The sequence below is a fragment of the Saccopteryx bilineata genome, chromosome 1 (assembly GCF_036850765.1).
Source record: "Saccopteryx bilineata isolate mSacBil1 chromosome 1, mSacBil1_pri_phased_curated, whole genome shotgun sequence".
Taxonomy (NCBI): domain Eukaryota; kingdom Metazoa; phylum Chordata; class Mammalia; order Chiroptera; family Emballonuridae; genus Saccopteryx; species Saccopteryx bilineata.
The window spans coordinates 366753231-366774922 of NC_089490.1; the positions used below are offsets into that span (position 1 = coordinate 366753231).

Genomic DNA, 21692 nt, shown 5'->3' on the forward strand with positions numbered 1-21692 from the left:
ACTTATTTATAACTGCATGCATAGTTCCAAATCAGTCTCGGAAATGTTAGCTTTAAAAAACAAAAAAACTTTGGAGCAGAAGTGTGTCTGAAAGAGAGAAATTGATTTCCTATTACCTTAAAAAGGCATTTTTCTCACATTTCCACACTGAATGGAAATTCTTACATGAAAATATTATTCTCTGTTTCTTATTAAACTTTCCTTCAAATTTATACAGCTTTCGCCTGTTCATAGTATCTCATTATGGTACCCGCATCCGCTGGGCCATCCTCACACTGCATAGGCGTAGGACGGAGCTTAAGTCTACCTTCCCGGGAAATGTCAGGCCATAGGAAAGAGTAAGTCCCAAGGACAGAAAACCAGGCAGTGAAAAAAATAGAAGTTATGCGCATGTGTACATATTTGGGGATGAATCGGAATGTTTGAAGAGACTTCAGAAGAAGTATTCCACATGAAAGGTGTAATGAAACAGTTCGCTGTTCTTTGTCTAGACTTGATTATTAGAATTTCAGTAATGATTATTTTTTCAGGGGGAAGGTCCGATTGGGCTGCTCTTTGTTGTTTTAAGACTGCCTTGTAAATGAAAATTTTCTCTGCTTCTTGCCTCCAGTATTATATGTAATATTCGCTCTTTGGTATTATAGATTTCCTTTAGTAACTACAAAGACATTTTACTAGACCCTTAGGCTAGGGTAATAGAACACTTGGAAATGCACGCAGTTTCTTAGGGTCTACACTGAACACCTTTCCAGCCAGTTCCTGGTAATGACATTTTCACTAAATCGTCCGGGTGTTCTCGACACTCTCACTGTGCCTCAGTGTGGAGAAGCTAGAGCTTAGATGAAGTGCGAAAACTCTCCTCAAGAAAACGTTGGGCTTTTTCTGTGAAGTTACACATAGTAGGATGAGGCTCGGTGAGGAAAAGTGAAGACGATAGGTCTGATTTTGGTTTTCTGACTGGAAGCCCTTGGCACTGGGGTGAGTTGCTTCTTGAAGTAGTGAGGTCCCCGTTACTGAAAATGCATAAGCATTCTAAAGCCAAGATTCTACAATAGGATATTTCATTCTTTGTCACCAGATACTGTCATGAGGATTGATTATGTGGTCGGTCGGTGGTTTGTTTTTATAATAATCGAGATTTGTAAGGACTGTTTGGAGAAGACGGAGATCGAACTCATGCCACTGTGTAGCTTGGGGAAAGGCCACCTGCCTATCAGTGGCTTCATCACATGGCTGAGATACCTATCCCACCAGAGTTTTGGTGGATGGCATTACTTGCATAATAAGCGCACATACTGCCCCATAACTTTAAGACAATTCTGCCAGTCTGCCAGGTATCCCTCTGCCAGGGGAAGAGGGACTCGTGTGTGCCATTCTTGTGTTCTGACAGCACATTTTGGTCGTGAGCAGGGCGGATGACGTGGAATGGCATCTCTGTGTATCTGTCACAGAGACACGGGGCGCACCGTGTGTCTGGTCCAACGTCTTGTGCGCTCAGCAAGGTTTCTGTGCACGCTGGTGGGTGGTGCCAGCGCCCTGGCCCTCAGAGACCAACCTTTCAGGTTGGCTTTCCCTAGAGGATAAGTCTGTACAGACACTTTCCCCAGGCCACATCCAGGTCTAGACTCGGGTTCTTGGTTCTACATGGTGTGCTTAGAGATCATAGCAACCAAGTCTACAGAGCTAAACGGTCATAGAACAGAGCGCCTGCTTTGTGCCTGGGGTCATGGATACAGACATGATGGAGACAGCTCTTCTCTTTCTAGATGGTTCCCGGGCCCGGGCAGTTTTCTAGTTATTTCATTTATGGAAAGAAAAGGAAGCAAGATATTGGGCCAGCATGGATAATCCTGTAGGAAATTAATCTCCATTGCCCTTTGGCTCAGGGAGAGCCAGAGTCTCAGCCGCAGCGTAGAACTGGAACCTGGTGACACACCGTTGTCCAGGTGGCCTCTCCCAATAGAATGCCGGTGGCCACTTCTATAGAAGTGACTGTGCCCCCCCCAGGGACTCCCATGGCTCCTGTACCTGTGCCCCCCCAGGGACTCCCTCGGCTCCTGTACCTGTGCCGCCCCCAGGGACTCCCTCGGCTCCTGTACCTGTGCCGCCCCCAGGGACTCCCACGGCTCCTGTACCTGTGCCGCCCCCAGGGACTCCCACGGCTCCTGTACCTGTGCCGCCCCCAGGGACTCCCACGGCTCCTGTACCTGTGCCCCCCCCCCAGGGACTCCCACGGCTCCTGTACCTGTGCCGCCCCCAGGGACTCCCTCGGCTCCTGTACCTGTGCCGCCCCCAGGGACTCCCTCGGCTCCTGTACCTGTGCCGCCCCCAGGGACTCCCTCGGCTCCTGTACCTGTGCCCCCCCCCAGGGACTCCCACGGCTCCTGTACCTGTGCCGCCCCCAGGGACTCCCTCGGCTCCTGTACCTGTGCCACCCCCACTTTAACAGCTCCGAGCCCCTTGGCCCTGGGTGTTCAACCCAAACAATCCTTTGTCTCTTCACAGACTGTTTGGTGGGAAGCCTGGCAAGCAAGTGCCCATCGCCTCAGCTGAGAACATGAAAAATTCGGTGGTCATCTCCAACCCTCATGCCACCTTGACCCAGCCAGGTAACTTAGAGTCCCCCTCAGGCAGCGGCGTCCTGAGCAGCGGGAGCAGCAGTCCTCTCTACAGTAAGAATGCGGACATCAACCAGTCTCCACTAGCCTCCAGCCCCAGCTCGGCCCACTCGGGCCCCTCCAACAGCCTCACCTGGGGCACCAACGCCAGCAGCTCCTCGGCAGTGAGCAAGGACGGCCTGGGCTTCCAGTCCGTCAGCAGCCTCCACACCAGCTGCGAGTCCATTGACATCTCCCTCAGCAGTGGAGGGGGGCTGAGCCACAACTCCTCCACGGGCCTCATCGCCTCCTCTAAGGACGACGCCCTGACTCCCTTTGTGAGAACCAACAGTGTGAAGACCACACTGTCAGAAAGGTTGGTGATGTGCCGTCGGCTGCCCGTATCTCTCAGAAAGATTCCTTTCCCAGAGACAAAGGATGGCGTTAGGGATCCCCCATGTGAATTCCCCTTTGTCTGGGAGGTTTCTCTCTCTCCCTATCCCTGGTGTCTTTCTGTAGGAAAGCCAGTTTGGGATGGGATTCAGCTCAGCTCTGCTTCCTGTTATCTTTTTCATTGTGGTTATTCTCAGTGCTTGGAGTGGCTAGAAGTCTCTTGGGGGCAGATTTAATACATCCATTTGAAATAGCATTCCACCTTTGAAATCCTTCCATTTTATTGTGTTTGTTCATCAATTGCTTCATTCCCCTCCCTTGTAATCGTGCAGGCAGAGTGGGTGGCCGGCTGCAGTCATGGGGGGTGTGGTAGGATGTTGTTTAGGCAGCGGGGTTGATTTGGTTGTCATCAAGGCAGACACCCTCCTACTGAAGGGCTGCTGACCAGCGGTAGGAAATCAGGAGGCAAAAAGTACCCCCAGAGCTCCCAGTTGGGCAGCAGTGGTGATGTGCCCATTATCTCCACAGTGGGGAAAAGAAAAGCCAGGATCAGCGCTGGGAAGGAGAGAAGTCACTATATATATAACAACACTCCTCCCCTTTCTTCCAGTCTAATGTTCCTTCTCTTGTTTTCTACCTGCCTGGACTTCTAGCCCTCTCTCTTCCCCTGCCGCTAGCCCTAAGTTCTGCAGAAGTACTTTGCCCAGGAAACAGGACAGGTAATGACATTGTAGGCTGGGGACCCCACCGAGCCTCTAGGTTCCTCTGCCCATCTGTGTCAAGCCAGATGTTTTGTGTGAGGCTGTTGGCTTGAGGCTTCCGCTTGTGATCACGGCTCCAGTGTAGTATGTGACCCCAGACATGCCAGTGAGGGTCTGTTCGCTGCAGCCCGGGAGAGGTGGGGTAGGGCGGGCCCCTCCCTTCCCAGCTTGGGAAGGAACCTCAAACCTGCCACTTAAACTGGGGCGGCGGCAGAAGCTCTCACTTGCATCTCGGCCTTCCTGTGGCATGCTCCTGCTTCCCACCCTTTCCCCCCACCCTCCCCTCCCCCTCCAAGCCCAGAAAGGATCTACCACCCACCGTGTGGCTTGGCCCTCACCTTTGTGTCCCCCACCCACCCTCTCCACTCCCCACGCAGCTGGCTCTTCTCCCTCTCAAAGTCCTTTGCTGCTGTTTGGCTCCTTATGTCTTGCAGGCTGCTGTGTTCTGTGTGCCCATTTCCTGTAACCATAATGAAAAAGAATATGTGGAGTCTTGAGACTTTATAAATGAAGAGGCTTGTTTGCCCCCAGCTGCCCTGTGGGTGGGCCTCAGAGATGGATAGTGACCTTAAATTTGGGGAGTAGCTGTGGCTTGGCCAAACATAACAAGCAGATGTTGTTTCACACTAAGAAAAAAAATAATTAATGAAAGCCCTCTTCACCCCATCAACAGCAAAAACTTTGTTTTTGTCAGACTCGCAGACCATGCCTTTTAAACCCTTGTTCTTTGGAAATCCAAATGCCTTGACTTTATCAGCCAGCAAGTTGTAACATGCCCCGACTCGGGCCCAGGGCTCCGCTCCCAGCTCCGTCCAATAAGGACTGCAGAAACTGAGAGGGACCTGGAATTCACTTACGAATTCCAAATATGCAGACGGCAGGCCCCTTGAAACCCTTCAACAAGTCCCTTCTCTCACTTGAAGTCACCGCCGGTGGCACTGGGGATGGCCCGGAGCTAGTGGTGCGGAGAAGCTGGCCTCCGTCTCTCCGGGGAGCGGTGGCGATGGTGCAGCGATGGGCAACTGGGGAGCGGAAGGCGCGGGCTCTGCTTCCAGGTGTGGCAGCCCCCGAGTCTGGCTTTGAACCTGTGGGGCTGCGTGGCGCAGGCTTCCCGGGGACTCGGGGTCAAGCAGCCAGTGGTGTGAGCGTAGGCCAAGGATTGGGTTTCTTGGGTGTCCTGTGGATTGTGCTGCACACCCCGCTGGATAAGGGAGCCTCCCTGGTGAAGTGAGTCTCTTTCCCCGGATCTCTCCAGCCCTTTCTTAGCCTTGCCCTCCTCACAGCGCCTGCTCTCTTCTGTGCTTCTCTGAAGTTCTCATTGTTGTTTTAACTTTCCTACAGTGACCCGCACCTTGATAGGAACACTTTGCCTAAGAAAGGACTCAGGTATCTGTGTTTCCTCCTTGCATCCATGCCCTGTGCTGTGGCTTTGGGGCTTGGCTGGTGGGGGGGGGGGGGCGGCTGGGGCTGGGCTCCCCGCTTTGGCCACTGCAGTGGGACCTTGGACGGCCGCTCCTCTCACACCCTCTCATTGTCACCTCTCCATTCGTTGGCTTATTTGCTTGAGCAGAGGCTGTGCTTTTCCAGGCTTAGTGTCATAAAGCCACGTCATGACCCACATCCCCGTGCAAGCCCAGAGAGCAGTTGCTGCTACTTCTGGGGCCGGTGGGTTTAATTGCTGAGCACATCACCATGACCATTCTGTTCACGGGCTATCCTCCAAGAGAAAGGACATGACTTATATTGATTTGTTACCCAGGACAAGAGCCAAAGAGGAAAGAAATATTTTCCCCTAAATGTGAAGAAACTATTTAACTTGCGGTCCATGGAAATTCGCTAAGGACGGATACTTTGCACTGGTCTAGATGATAATCAAAAATTGGGTCAGTTTTCAATGCCCAGCAAGACATGGGTGCACTCAGGTCTTTTAGTGAAAAGAAAGGGAGGGCTATAGGGGCTGATGTCTTTTTTTCAATGCCCATCATGGCTTGGCTCCTTGTGGGCGCCAGTCCTGGTAAAACAAGACGCTATAAGTCACCGTGGCTCACACCATTTTCACTTTGCCAATCAGGGGTACTTCAGTTCTAACGCCTGCCCCATGGTTTAAATGTTTCTTGGTTGCAGCTGTCATTTCTCCTGCTCTCTAAACACCTCCTTTGTAACATCAGCTTCACCCTGCACTAAGCATTATGTGCTTTTGCAAAAAAAAAAGGAACTTGGAATGAAATGTTTCAACACTGTCACGTATGTCTGTAGTCGATAACCCGTAGCTTGTAAGGCTGAGAGTATTTTGAACAGTAACGTGAGGTAGGTATCAATGCTTCTGTTCGATAGGAGCTTTGAGTAAAGCCCATTCTAAGAATCTAAAAAGCGTTGAATTGCCCCAGCAGACATCCTACGGGAGGAAGTTCACCAGCGTGGCCTTGGACGGGGAGCTGGCAAGGCCTTTTGTACTTAACAGTTTTCATCATGCTGATGAGGCTGATCGTCAGCCACCCTGCCAGATGCTTCAATTTCGGTTGCTTTTACATAGGAGTTGGACTTGATGCCCCACTGTTGCCCCACAAGGAAGCTAACCTCTCTCAAAATTAACATTTCAGAATGCTGTAGATATTTCTGGAGGGGGTCTAGCCTATGAAAATGATGTAGCTCTGGCTTTTTTAAATTGGGGTTTTTAGAAAATTCAGAATAGGGCTATGTGCAGGCTGTCTTCAGGCAGTTGGTGTGACCTGGAAAGTTATAAGTGCATCAATTAGAGTAAAAACGTGAAGGAAGACACATTACACTCCTCTCACTAGGACTTTCCCTTTCTAGCTCCTTCTTTCCCTCATACACATATCCAATACCAGCACACCACCGAACTCCTTTTTTTTTTTTTAAGCTAAAAGAATCCCAGTGTTGATATAATCAGTAGTCACCCCATGGTAACCTGTTTGTGAGTCTAAGGGCTCTCTGGCCACTTGGGTGATTGAGAAATTTGAGAAGCTGCCTGTGGGCACAATGAGAAGAGCATGAATTTTGAAATCAGACAAAATAGATAAAAATCTTGGCACATGACTCAAGGCAGGCCCTAACCCAGGGGTCAGTGAGATAATGTCTGTTTAGGCACTTAGCTCATTGGGGACAGTCAATAAATCATTACTGAATACATTGCAGAATAAATGAGGAGGTGGAATGCATGATTTCTGAAGACCCTTCCCTGTGTGAGACACAGTGATTGGAGGTTCTTCTCATGAAGACTTTGTGTAGATCTCAGTCCCCACTGTAAGCGTCGCTGTCCGCACACCTTCTCATGTCTGGGTTCTGACACGCTGGGAGTCACGGCCACGGACGTGTGCTCTAGGAGGCAGAGCCGGGAGTTATCTAATAAAACCTCCTCAGAGCCCTGACGGCAGCTTGTGTTGTTGCTTCAGTCCTGTCACGGTGGGGGCTTTGGCATGACACTGTCATGAATCAACATGTTACAGATACGCCCCGTGATGACGGCTCTTCTGAATATTCACCGATCTTGCTCCCTTTTTGTCTTACTTCCAAACCAAAAGGAATTGCAGTTTCCCCCAAAGGCGGCCACATAAGGGGGGAAAAAAAAAGTTTTGAGCAGCTTTGTAAGTTTCGGGATGTGTAGCGATCTGGTTTTGTTTTTGTTTTGTTTTTTAAACATCATCTTTGGATCTGTGTTCATCGTCAGCTCCCGGAGTTCATTTTCGTGAGCGTTGTTCATCGTTCATCCCAGCTTGATTTCTGTCCGTCCAGGTACACTCCCACCTCCCAGCTGCGCACACAAGAAGACGCAAAGGAATGGTTACGGTCCCACTCCGCCGGGGGCCTGCAGGACACCGCTGCCAACTCCCCTTTCTCCTCGGGTTCCAGTGTCACTTCTCCCTCCGGAACACGATTCAACTTTTCCCAGCTTGGTGAGTAGCCACTTGTCATTAGCTGTGTGGATCAGCTCCCTCGGGCAGAGGTGAGCTTGTGTCTGAGAGGGACCTGCTGGCCATAGACGTGTGGGCTCATGCTCTCGTTATCTGATCAGCCCTCTGCAATGTAGTTTGACTGCAGGAGGTCAGTAGCAAATGAACTAGAGGAAGTGGAAAAGTTTTTGGTATGCTAATCAATAATTTTTTTTTGTTCCGTGGTTGATTAGACCAGGGTTATAGCAAACAGCTAACCGTCCCATTCTTGAGGAAAATGTATCCTGTTTCTAAGACCTGAAGGAACGGATTTTATTGCACATCCTGTGTTCGGTCATCCTCATTGCTTTATTAAGCTAAAAATAAAAATCAGGTTTTGATTGAACAAGTATTCTGGGAAGTGCTTCCTACTGACAGAATGACTGGCACAGTGGGGGAAGGAGAAGAATTTGTAACACGGTTCCTGCTGACGTATCAGCGGATTCTATTTTAGAGCGGCAAACACACCCAAACAGACTTACAAATCGGGGGGGAGGAGAGACATCCAAAGCTTTACAGGAAACTATGTAGAAACTGAATGTGATCAGGTAGCAAGTATTATTTATAGCAGTGGTTTTCAAGCTTCTTACACTTGGGGACCAGTGAAAATAGAATTATTTGGGGGACTGCTAAGGTTGAAATCACCCTGAGCCCAAGCGAATTCAGCTAAGATCATTGGGTCTACGATTTTCACACAACATCTGGATAGTTAACACTTTCGTGAACCGGCCCATGTTTCTGGTGGACTGGTCTGTGGAGCAGCAGTTGAAAAACACTGACCTTTTAGGAAGAGGAAAGGTCAGTCCTGGCTGGGATGACGGGAAGGACCCGTGAAGGTGGCAGCGTTAGAGCGGAGCCTTGGGAAGACTGAGAGGGGTAATCTCTTCCATCCTGGCTCCATCTTCAGAGAGGTGACTATGGTGAATAATAAGCTCAGGGTCTTTATTTATTTATTTATTATTATTTTTATTTATTCATTTTAGAGAGAAGAGGGAAAGACAGAGAGAGGGAGAGAGAGAGAGAGAGAGAGAGAGAGAGAGAGAGAGAGAGGAGAGACAGAGAGAGAGAAGGGGGGAGGAGCTGGAAGCATCAACTCCCATATGTGCCTTGACCAGGCAAGCCCAGGGTTTTGAACCAGTGACTTCAGCATTTCCAGGTCGACGCTTTATCCACTGTGCCACCACAGGTCAGGCAGCTCAGGATCTTTAAGGACAGCTGTGGCTTGTCATCAAGTCTGACTTCACTCTTCATTGTCAGTTAACTAAAGAGATACATCTGAGATGTTGTACGTAACTAAAACGACAGGATTTTCAACAGGAAGGCTGGGCGCGGCTACGGTACATGTGCCACCTCTACGGAGAAGCTCGCCCTTACTCCATGTTCCCCATCTGAGGCCACGGGACCCAAGTCCGTGTCGTTCTTTCCCGACCATAACTCTGTGAGGCAGGAGTTTCTTGTCAGGCACAAATGCTTCCCATCTGATCAAAAGCCCGGTGGACAGTGGATAAAGCGTCAACCTGGAAATGCTGAGGTTGCCAGTTCAAAACCTTGGGCTTGCCTGGTCAAGGCACATATGGGAGTTGATGCTTCTTGCTCCTCCCCCTACTCTCTCTCTCTCTCTCTCTCTCTCTCTCTCCCCTATAATGAATAAATAAATGAATAAATAAAAAAAAAGAAATGACACAGAGAAAAACTTAAATAAAAAAAAAAAAAAAAAGCCCGGTGGAACTATTTTGGGCTTTTGGCTTTACAGAGAATTGTTCCAGATGAGCCCAGGGAGTAATTAGCTCATGCCTGGAAGGTGACACTGGCTTGTCTGAACGTGCCAAGTTGGAAAGCTGATGCCCAGAGCTTTGCTTTGGAACTGACCCACCTTTGCTCCTTTATTTTTAGCTCTCCGTGTGTAACTCAAATGCTGCTGTGACTACCTTTTAGAAAGTAGACGCGGGAGAGAAGTTGGCAGGGACGGATATGGCTGATAATAAGCCGTATCCTCTTTGCCCCCGGCCCGGATTTGAACAGGGACGTGCGTTTCCCACCCTTTTGACTCCGTTCCTTTCGTTCCAGCGAGTCCCACCACTGTCACCCAGATGAGCTTGTCCAACCCGACCATGCTGAGGACCCACAGCCTCTCCAACGCCGACGGGCAGTACGACCCGTACACTGACAGCCGCTTCCGGAACAGCTCCATGTCCCTGGACGAGAAGAGCAGGACCATGAGCCGCTCCGGCTCGTTCCGGGATGGGTTTGAAGAAGGTAAGCCATGAGCCTGGCCGTCCGTCCCGCGGGTCAGGGGGCGCGGTCCAGTGTCCCCTCTGCCGAGGTCACGTCGTTAACCTGACTGTCCACCTGTAAGTGCTTCCACCTGTCCCCCTCACTCGGAGGGTCAGCTGGGGGAGTGAACAGTGGGGTCTGACCCCAAGTTAACCTCACTGGCCTCGAGGAAAGAGGCCCCTGAGAAACACTGGGGAACTTCAGAGCTGCCTGGGTTCCATGCCAGGCTTCTCTCTCTTGGATGTGGGCCACAGCCTCTTGGCACGAGCCTCCAGCTTGCGGCTCAGCGCCGGCTCCCCGCCTCGGCAGAGCGTGTTCCTGGAGAGTTCGTGTCCCCGGGCCGCTGCCCCGCTCAGCGCCGGGGGCTGCGGGCTGCCGTGCCTCTCCGCTGCACTCTGGAGTTTTCTGCTTCTTTATTCGGGCATCCGTGTTTCAGGTTGATTGCATTTGGTGATGCCCTTTACCTTCTTTGCTTGCTACCTGGGAATTCTGGGGATTAGCGTTGTGTGTTCTGTGGATTTGAATCAGAATCTTGGGGTAAAAAACATGCTGTGGGTGGCTGGGCCAGCCATCTTCCTAACTTGGTTCATTTTTCTTTCCCTGTATTCCTTCACACCAGGTGTGAGTTAGGCGAACGAGCAGTCAAAATGTTGTGAAGGGACATCGCCCACTCCCACAGATCTCCCCAGAGGTGGGCTGGTAGCACATTGGAGGCAGTCCTCACTGGCTAATTCATGGCTAAGAATGTGTAGGAAGACGATCGGAGTTTGAATTCTAAGTTTCACTGTCTATTAGGTATATGACTTGGGCAATTCACCTCTCTTTTGCTTCTGGCTTTTCACTGATAAAATGGGAATAATAATAATACTCAGCTCATAGAATAATGAAAATTAAATGAGATAATACATAAAATGCTCACCCATTAATGTTATTCCCGTCACAGCCTGTCCGCTTGGCTTCAGCAGTAGTGTCCTGGCAGCTGAAGTCCCCAGCCAGAGATTGGGGACTCTTAGAGCAAGTGGAGCCCAGGCTGGGGGCTGTATCTCTAGTTGTACCTTCCTGCTGGTTTGTTTTGGTCCCAGAAACAGAACAGAATGTGGGAGGGGAGCCCTAGGCCCTTCCCTCTGCTCCCAGCCGCTGTGAGCGTGGGGAAGCATCCTCCTGGTAGGAAAGAGCAAACCAACCTGTGATTTTTCAGAAATCCCTACAGAAGTCAGGAGGGAGAGAAGAACGGGACATGGGCTTCTGCTTTGCCCAGTGTACATTTTTACCGAAATTTTCAAGAGTTCAGTTACAGAGCAGTTGCTCCCTGCTTCATCTTGTTAGCAGCTTTTCCTTTCCACCCTCGTTTATGTATCCCTGCATTCAGTGACATCCGGTGAGCAGATGCAAGTCTGTGAATCCATATATGGGAACCTGCTGGGACCGAAGATTAAGGAGGGTGGAGCCCGAGGGCCTGAGAGTGTTTCACTGGGTTCAAGAGCTAGAAATGAGTGCTTGAACCTCTCCGAGCAGGGATACTGGAGGACACGTTGACCCCAAGGTGAAGGAGTTTGTCTTAAACTTCTTTTCATAGTCAGCGTGCCGGCCAAGCATGGCCACAGAGCCTTCCCAATGAAGACTCACATGTGGAGTGTGTCCTGTGCCACATTCATTGTCTCTGCCCTGTGCATCCCTAAGGGAACCGTGAGTGGTACAGAACTTGTCCAGACAAGCAAGCACACTTTGCTTCATAAAGGACCAGGGTCTTGATGGTATCCTCATCAGATAGCTCTTCTTTATTCCTCCTGGCACCAAGCTGTCAGGCAGCACAACGGGGGAGTATCTGGACATCAAAGTGACGCTGATAAAAATGCACTCGCCCAGGAGCGGTGTCTCGACTTCTGTGAACCTAATGGTCCGCGATGACGTGAAGCGGAAGGCAGAGGTGAAGATCAGGTTTGTGGAGGAGAGGTGGGGACTGCTGTCGGTGCACTGTAAACACATAACGTTTTCGTCTTCTGGGAAATTTGCCATCAGATTGATTTTATCTCTTCTAAGGTTATTACGATGACAAAGTAAGACATGCAAAAAAAAAAGTGTTTTTGCCTCTTTTTAAAAATTTTCTTTTAATTTTTCAATGACAGTTGACAGTATTATAGTAGTTTGAGGTGTACAGCATAGTGGTTAGACATTTATATAACTTACCAAGTGATCCCCCAATTGACAGTATTTCCTATGCTGTACTTCACCTCCTTGTGACTACGTGGAACGGCCGATTTAGACATCTTGATCCCCTTTTTCACCCAGCCTCCCAACCTGACCACCATCGGTTTAGTCTTTGTATCTCTGAGGTATTTTCTGCTTTGTTTATTCATTTATTTTGATTTTTATATTTCACCCAAGTCTAGTTACATGTTTTTAATTCCACCTGGTAGAGACTTTTCCCCCCTCTTCTGAATTTTTTACACTGTTGCAGAAACAGTTGAAAAATATTCACATCTTACATTAGAACCTCCTTCTACGAGTCAGGAAGGTATCCTGCATGCCAAATAGCAGGATAGACATTTAGGAAGAATTAGCACAAGTCCTTATCAAGGACTTTGTGGGATTTGATAAGCATCTTTTCTTTTGAAGGAAGTGGGCATCATAACTATGTAGATTAGATACAGGCATGGTCCACACACAACCTTTCAAAGTTATTTCAGGTAAATTACTTTTCCATCAGATGCTTTGTGCAATTTTAAAGTCAACTTTAATAGCATACATTTAGGAGAGGCTTGCAAGCATTTTTCAAATGGATGTCTTTGGGATGAAAAAAAAATCTAATGACTGTACCAGTCATCCCTAAGAGCACATGCAGTCTAGATCATTTTGTGTGGAATCCACAGGAGAAGCACAGCTGTTAATAAGGAAATCTTGAGTTAATAAAGCAATCTCGCGTTGTGGCTGACTTGTGTTTCTCACCCCTGAGTTACAGTTGCAGTTCAAATCCTGCCAACTTCAGTGTTAGCGGTGAGACTTGGGTAAGGGACAGGACCCTGCTCAGTTCCTGTCCACTAAACTGTGGAAAATAATGGTATTGCTTCAAAGGATCGAAGTGAAGATTAGGAGAGATAAACCCTGGAAAGCACTTGGCAACATGACTTTGAAAGGGGCTTATAGTAAGTACTCAGTTGGTTCTGGCTGTTGTGATGATTTGTCCTGTTTTATTTTATTCTCCTCCCCAAAGGCCATTTCATCCCCATTTTGTTTATGAGAAAACTGAGACAGAAGAAGTGGTTTGAGGATTTTGTGCAGCCAGGACTAGATTTTATTAGACTCTTGATTTGAGCCATCTGTTTTTCTATTCATTTCTTCCTTGACATTTGACTCCGCCTTGGCCATCGCTGGGCTCTCCTACCTGTCTGAGGTGAACCATGGGCCTTCATCAGGGCGATCTCTGTTTTCGGCTATGCTTCCCTGGCTGGCTGAGAGGGCAGTCTGCGAGCCCTCGGGATGGCAGCCCTGGTCCCGGCTCCTTCAGCAGCGCCCAGGGAAGTGAGAACTAGAGCGCGATGCCTAGATTCACATTGTTTCTCGGCTCCTGACCACCTGTGTGTGGTCGGCCACATCCCTTAGCCTCTCTGGGCTTTAATTTACTCTTCTGTTAATTGAGGGGTAGAAACTGTCGCCCCATCTGGACATACTACCTCTAAATTCTCTGTGTTGATGAGGATGATGTCAAACAATTCACAAGTGAGAAAGTGCTTTGATGAGCGTGAAGCCGAATATGTGTGTGAGAGGCCCGAGTGTGATGTCCAAGCGCTGGGTGTTTCTTGGCTGGAGTGTGCCCAGTTGGTTTCATCGGTCTAGTGACTTCACCCCTACGTTGAGCATCTCCCCGAACGTTGGTTCTGGCTTGTGTCTATCTGCAGATTAAATGACGGGTTTAGGAAATAATTCTGAAATCTACCAAAGGGCTTTACAAAAAAAGAAAAAGGAAAGAAAGAAAACCAGAAACCAGTAAACCAGGTCACTCAAGGGCAAAGCAAGCAAATCCTGAATCCTTGTTTGACCTTGAGCAGGTCATTCATTACCCTCTCTCCGTTTCCGATTGCTGGACGGCAGAGATGGCCTAGATATTCTCCTAGGTGCCTTGTAACTTTAAAATGTTGGTGGTATAGCTATAGAGAGGAAACGCATGGCCTGCCTTTGCCCCTTTGGCGTTGTAACTTTCTCATACGCCTTTTGTTGTCCAAGAGTATCCAAGCCACACAACCCAAGCTTTCACTTGGCTCAGTTCACTTGAAGTAGTGCCAAGGGCAGGGGTTCAGGCAAGCCGCAGTCAGTTTGGGGTTGACTCTGCACTTCATCTTAGCCAGAAGGCCGAGAAGCGGTAAGTTTGGGGTTGACTCTGGAAATCAAGAAATCTTTCTGTGGATCACAGCCTTGCTGTTGCTATTGACCAAGTGAGAGGAGTTCATTAAAGAGAAAGATAAGTACCTCCATTGGAAGCTGCCAGATGTGCTCCTCTCTGCCTGGAGCCCCTCCCCCCTGCAGTGTCAGTGAGGGCAGTGTCAGTAAGTCTCTGAGGTGGGGAAATAGAATAAACTTCCGCTTTCAAGCAGCCATCAGCCGTACAGCAACCCTGTGCAGGCTTCCGGAGCAGGCGTCTGGCAGGGCGGTGTGACTGAAAGGTGTGAGTGAGTAAGGGGCTGTGTTACCCACGTCTCTGCCTGTCAGCTTAGCCTCCAGTGTAAGCTCCCAACTGCTGTTTGTGTTACGGGGCTGAAGTAGGTTACCCCTTTGGAACATTAGGTCACTAGATTGGGACATGTTAATGTGTGGACATACTAACGCTGAAAGCCATTATTGACCGTTAACAACTTACAAACTGAATTTTTATGGGGTATGAATCAGATGAGTCATGGATAGAGGAAGAATAGAGGCAAAGATCTAGAATTCTGGGTATTGCTAAGGAAGGTAGATGTGAGCGGCGGTGCAGGGGCAGCCTCTGTGTTACAGGCACCTGCTGAGAGAAGAGGGCTGGAAGGGCAAGCCAAGAGCAGGGTGGGTTCTGGAGGAGAAAGCCCATCCAAGTGGCTGTCAGGGAAATCAGGAAAGGCTTCATGGAAATGTGCACTGATATTGAAGGTTTGGACAGACAGAAAGGAGGTACCTCCTAAACAAAGGGACTGTGTGGGCAGAGACTCTGAAGAGGCAAAGTACTATTGAAGGCATGCCTGAGAGCCATGTGCAGGATTCAGTGTTAGAAACCACACACAGGAGGCACCTGGGTGGTACACTGAGCCGTTTCTCAGATACTGTATGGGCAGGTAGCTTCTGCTGACTGCTGATCCAAGGTGAGTTCGTTCCTTGGGTGGTAAGTGAAAGCTGTTGAGTACACGTGGAAAGACACTCCCGAGCCTCCGAGCCTCCGACCCTCAGACCAAAGGGGATGGCGCAGTGTTGGGAGCATAGGCATTCCGCCTGTGTTCAGAAAAGCTTGCCCAATTAAAAGGTCTATGCTGTCGCCTGACCAGGCGGTGGCGCAGTGGATAGAGTGTAGGACTGGGATGCGGAAGGACCCAGGTTCGAGACCCCGAGGTCACCAGCTTGAGCGCAGGCTCATCTGGTTTGAACAAAAGCTCACTAGCTTGGACCCAAGGTCGCTGGCTCGAGCAAGGGGTTACTCGGTCTGCTGAAGGCCCACGGTCAAGGCACATATGAGAAAGCAATCAATGAACAACTAAGGTGTCACAACGCAACGAAAACTGATGATTGATGCTTCTCATCTCATCTCCATTCCTGTCTGTCTGTCCCTGTCTATCCCTCTCTCTGACTCTCTGTCTCTGTAAAAAAATAAATAAATAAAATTAAAATTAAAAGGTCTATGCTGTCTCCACGGGCATATTTCTGTTTTTCAAACAAGTTGTTGAGAGAGTACCAAGGAAAAAAAGAGAAATCAGCCAAAATACTTTGTCTTAGAAAATACTATGTTTTAAGATAACATGAAAGCAATTAATAAAATGTCTCCCCTTGACTAAGGGCAAGAAGGGTGCTAAGAGGGTCTGAGAATGGCTCTGAGCCAGAAACAGAAAAGACGGCACCATGTGATAGTCACTTTGTAGACATGATAAAAATCGAATGAAGAATATGTATTTCACTGGCTATGTTTTCCAAACAAATGTTCATTCATCTAGAATGAATTCACTATGACCGCCAGCCTCCTTTGTTCAAAATCATCAGTTCATCTTTTGCATAGACAAGTGACAGATGCTAGTAGTGTATAAAAAATACATGCATGACAGGTTCAACCCTAAATGAATACATTAGAGAGAGAAAAAAAAGAAAAGAAATGAAATATGCTGGAATGGTAACAGGTTGCCCCTGGGTATTAGAATTTTGAATCACATAGGTTATGCTTGTTAACCCTTCTCTGTCCTTGAAATTTTTCATTAAGTAATCCTGTATTATTTTGATAGTTAAGATTTAAAAAGTATTTAGAGTGTTGTAGGGAAAAAAAATGAATGTGGTAACAGAAAATTGACTGACTCCTCAACAGATTAGTCCTTATTTGACGCTGATCTGTGGCCAAACCTGGAAAGGCTGGGTCAGGGCTGCTCTGAGCCTGTATAGCCCGACGGTGCTGTGTTCCCCGTCCTTCCCCCCTTTTTTGTCTCCATAGCAGCCAGTTCTGCAATTCACCTTCTTTTTTTTTTTTTTTCTTTTTTTTTTTTATAGTTCACGGATCATCGCTCTCCTTGGTTTCCAGCACATCCTCGATTTATTCAACAGTAAGTATAAATCAGTGCTTTGTAGTTATGAGCGTATGCGCTGGGGTCTCTTTATCACATGTGTCAAGAATAAAATATCAGCATTTTTTCCTAGAGAATTTTCCTTATAAGGGGATCAATTAATTAGGGACAAAGATTTGAAATTCATAAACAGATACTGATGATAGTGTACCAGCCAGTAAATCAGGAACGGGCTGCTTTGTTAAAGAGGCAGTGTGCTGTGGGTGCTAACCAGTTAGAAGAGGTGAGAATCCTTGGCCATCTGCTGGTAGAATTGGAAAAGAAAAGCCTTGAACGACTTATTAATCATTCTGCCTCAGTTTCTCTATCTGTGAAATGGAAAGAATAGCTATCCCTACCTCATGGAGTTGCAATGAGGATGAAATGTTCTGAAGATTCCATTTTGCTACAATATAAACTCCTTAAGGACAAAGGCTTTTTTATCCTTTCATTCCTAGTGCTTAATAGGTGTTCAAAACATCAATTTGCAAACAATAGGAAAATGCATGTAGAATGATGAATACTGTGCACACGGCCCAGGGGAAGCACTCAGAAATGTTCGCTGCCATCAGTGAGAGTTTTACTGAACAAAAGCCAAATGTCATCAATATAGTACTAGATTTGTTCAGTGGTGCTTACTTTCTATAGTTCTGTGCATAAATGTTTGGGAATTCCCATAGGAAAAAAATATTTTGTTAACTGATGATTGAAAATTCTTTAGCCCTTAATTCTGTGGAGAACAAATGTTTTTTGTTTTATTTTTTCAAAAATTCAGTTTTTGGTAATGCTTGGTTTCCAGGCTACAGAGCAGGACATACTATATACAGCTCCTTGTAAGAAAAAGGCCGTCCAAGAATCAAACTAAAGAGACCACGCCTGCCTGTTCTTACTTAGGCCAATGGCAAGCAGACTTCTGTTACTGTTGGTCTGATTCAAAGGACCTAGAAATGCTCTCTTCTACTCCTACCAACCTCACCCCTCCAACTCCAAAGTACTCTTCTTCAGCTAATTGTCTTGTCTGAAATGTCATCACACCGTCCTGGCTTTCATTTTAAAAGCTTTATAAAATGTCGTAACTTTGGGGAGGGGTTGTTTCAGACATTATCTGCTAAGAAAATAGATAATACAGTCTTTGTTCTACAAGGAAAGTCTGTGATATCAGTACCAGAGATAGTACTTTCAAACCTAGGTTCACTTCTTCAGCACTCGTACTGGCACTAACTGTGTGCCAGGCTCTGGGCTAAGCCCTGAGGATATAGCTTATCGGTGTTGAGATGAGGCTGCTGAAAGAGGGGGCAAGAGGCACCAAGGAACATAAAACATGGGGCTCTAGTTTCACAGGGTTGGAGCAGAGCAGCCCTAACAGACAGTTCAGTGCCTGAGCCCTGTGTTTTCTCAGTGGAGTTCCCATGGTTTCCTGTCCTTCTCAGCAGAGTGAACACTGGGAGGCTGCCCTGGACCAGCCTTGGCGGGGAAGAGCGTGAGCCTCTCCACCCGTGTGAGATTCACGTGTAGAAACCATCTTTTGCCATTTCCAGCCACATGCTCTCAATGCCAACCATTAGAACTCCTTACAGTCAAGGTCTCTCTTCCAGTAGTTCTTGTCCTGGGTAGACATGAAGCTGGTGTTTTCATTAAATTAGAAATGGTCCTTTCTGAATTGATACAAATCGCCAAAGATCTAATAATAACATTTAATTCATCTGCATAGCAAGAGACCCAAGGTCTAATCTTGTTTTTTTTCTCACTGTATGACTTTGGACAAATCACCTCATCATTCTGGGTGTCTCTCCGTTGCCCTTGGTGTCAGAGAGCAAGGCAGGGTGCTGTCTGAGGTCCCACCACCTCTGATATCCCTCCCGCCAGTCGTGGTTCCCTTTTACTGTCCTTTACATGTGCCCTCTCTGAGAATGTAGGTAGGTTACTTTTGCAGACTTACAGTCTAACAATTGAATGTTTTCATGCCAGACTTGACTGCTAATACCAAGGAAACCTGTAAGTCTGGCTGGACTGCAACCAGCGGGTTCTGATGTGTGGTCCCTCGTCTGTTATTAGCCACTGGGTGATGACGAAATTCCGAATCAAGTGCTCAGGCGCCTTTGTAAATGTTAAGGTGAACAAGCTCTTATTTGTTGTCTACAAAGAGATCTTTGGAGTCTCTGAAGTTGTCACCAACCCAGACCAAAGAGTCTGTTTAATTGCTGAGTGTTTTATAGCCTCTTATTGGATGATCATAGTTTTTTGTCCCCCTGAAATCTCTATAATTCTGAGATAGTCAAGAATGCCCATTCTAGCTGAAATGTGCTTGTGATTTTAATTACAAAGGCAAGGAATGGCAACATGATGCTAAACAACTGTCATGGAGGAGTTATGGCCAGCTCCTGGATTAGAGAAAATGTAAGAGGCCACACCTGGCATCAAACTCGCTTTCCTGACTATTTAGGGAGCAGCAGTTGAGTTCCATGGGGAGCTGCTGAACAGAGGGAGGTCTACAGTTTCACTTAAGACTTCCCAGATGTGCAGAAGAGCAGCAGCAGCTGGGGATAAGATACAAAGCGCTTGATTTCTCCAGGCTGCTGTTGAGAGCAGAGGCTCATCCCCATAGACAGGTGGGCACAGTGCAATGGCAGAGGCATGGGAGGAAGTGTCAGCCCTGTTGTTCGAAGTGTACAGAACTAGGGCTGGTCCTGTGTGGATGGCTCAGCCTGCTAACCAGCCTCCACTAGCCTCGCAAATGCTAGATAGTGCTGATATTCTTGCCATTAACTTTCCCCCTTTGGATCAGACTCAGAAGACGGGGCCTTATTTCTGGAACGCGTCCATGAGAATGTATCTGTAGTAAAAGCAGAGGAATGTGCTGGGTAAGATCATGGGCTTTGCAGCCCGAGCGCTTTGGATCCAATCCCAGCTCTGCCACTTATCAGCTCCGACCTCGGGCCCATTGCTTAACCCCTCTGCGCCACATTTCCCTCATCTGCAAAACAGAAGACGATAGTATGAGTATTTATACCTACTCAAAGGGCTGCAAGAAGGATGAAATGAATTTTGGATAGAAAGTGGCTTGGAACAGTTGCTGGCCTGTGGCATCATTATTCAATAAATGCTAGTTATTATTACCAGAATATAAGTAACATGAGGTGAGGGACTTGGTCATGTTCACAGCTGTATCGAAGTTCTTCAACAGTGCCCGGCACATACTGGAAAGCCATAAATATTTGATAGATGGTGGTGATGGGGATGGATGGATGGATGGATGGATGGATGGACAGACAGGTGGACAGACAAAGAGAGATAGATAAATATTATCTGGGAGGAAAGAGTGGACCCTGAGGGCATCTCAAAACCTTCTCCTGAAAGCATTTCTTAGATGAGAAGATTGCCCAGCTGTGTGGCGTGGGCAAGGTAATTAACCTGTCTGAGCCGTACAGGGAACACAGAAAAATCTACTTTATGGAGTTACTGCAAGGATTAAGTCACTTGACCCCAGTGTACTTAAACATTAGTTGCTGTTGTTAGGAGCCAGCCTAGAGGGCTGGGGCTCTCAGGCGGGATCAGGAACAGCAAGGCAGCGGGGAACAGCAAGTGACAGGAGGTCCGGCAGGACCTGCCCTCGCTGACGGGTGTTGTATGCAGGGTCTAATGAATCCTGCCCTTTCACATTTTGAATAGAGAAGTCAACATCAGAGTCAGATGCTAGGTTTAAAAAAATAATGTGTTTATCACTAATAAATTTGGATGAGGACATACAGGGAGGACCCATGGACAAAACTGGGTCCATACTGATTTCCACTCACCTACCTGGCTTCAGGGTCCCTGTTGGAGAAGTGTGAGTGGTAGGTGGAGAGAAGGGCAGGAGCACTTCCAGCATTTCCGGGAAAGGGTAGGGAGAGTCTTCTTTTATGGGCCCCCTTAGGAACCCAAGGAGAGAGAGAGAAAGGTTCCTCCAGCAGTAGGTTATCCCCCTCATGTGCGTTCCCCCCATGGGAAGAGAGAGGGAGTTCTGTCTCCTACTGGCAGATAGCTGTGTCACCACAGACATGGGGCCCAGTGAGAGGATCTACAGGCTTCCCCTTTACTCCAAGGTTTGCAGGTAACTGGGAAACTTGAGCTGGGGCAGCAGGTGAAGGTCACATTTATCCTCATAATCTGGGATGTCAACAGTCTGGCTGAGAGGGGCTTCCAGCCTCCCTAAGTTGGGGGCCTTCCTCTCCTGCTGCCATGCCCTAGAGAGATGAGAGGGAGGATAACATTGGGCAGGATTAACCTACAAGCAGTCCTCCCTGTGGCTGTACGGTGTGCCTGGTAAAATGCAGGACTCCCAATTAAATTTGGAATTCAGATGAGCAACAAATTATTTTTTAGTATAGGTATACCCCAGTATTATTACAAAGAACATACTTTTACTATACAATAATAACCATATGCCTGACCTGTGGTGGCGCAGTGAATAACGCATCGACCTGGAAATGCTGAGGTCCCCAGTTCGAAATCCTGGGCTTTCCTGGTCAAGGCACATGTGGGAGTTGATGCTTCCAGCTCCTCCCCCCTTCTCTCTCTCTGTCTCTCTCTCTCCCTCTCTCTTTCCTCTCTAAAAATGAATAAAGAAAAAAAGAAAAAATAATAATAACCATCTAATTTAGCGGGTTGTCCTGTACTTTTATTTGCTCAATCTGGCAGCCCTGGCCTGGCTCATCCCCTTCTCGTCACACCCTCCCTGAGCCCCTGACCTGTCACCATCGCCACCTGGGATGGGGGCGGGGGGGCTCCTCACAACCAAAGTAATTGGAGTGTTCTGATGCTTCCTGATTTCTGAAAATAAAGTGCTGTTTGTTTTGGCCTTTTCAATTGGCCAAATTAATTGAACCAGTTTATCCAGAAAATTACACCAGGAAAGAAACTACTAGATATTTCCTGCTGCCGTGAGGGTCCCAGTATGGTGTCCCCGCAGGCCGGCCGGCA

General features: G+C 47.9%; 1 protein-coding gene across 7 annotated transcripts in view; it reads left to right on the forward strand.

Moving 5' to 3' along the window:
* The window catches only part of NAV2 (neuron navigator 2), a 405016-nt gene that overhangs the window by 336591 nt on the left and 46733 nt on the right, over positions 1–21692 (forward strand). For 4 of the 7 annotated variants that reach the window (XM_066251118.1, XM_066251120.1, XM_066251124.1 and 1 more), the window contains 6 exons: positions 2506–2973; positions 3644–3709; positions 5093–5137; positions 7505–7665; positions 9769–9957; positions 16681–16733. In XM_066251118.1, coding sequence (XP_066107215.1) covers positions 2506–2973; positions 3644–3709; positions 5093–5137; positions 7505–7665; positions 9769–9957; positions 16681–16733 — 982 coding nt within the window. The remainder of the gene's footprint in view (positions 1–2505; positions 2974–3643; positions 3710–5092; positions 5138–7504; positions 7666–9768; positions 9958–16680; positions 16734–21692) is intronic. The other 3 variants (XM_066251121.1, XM_066251123.1, XM_066251119.1) reach the window with 2 other exon arrangements.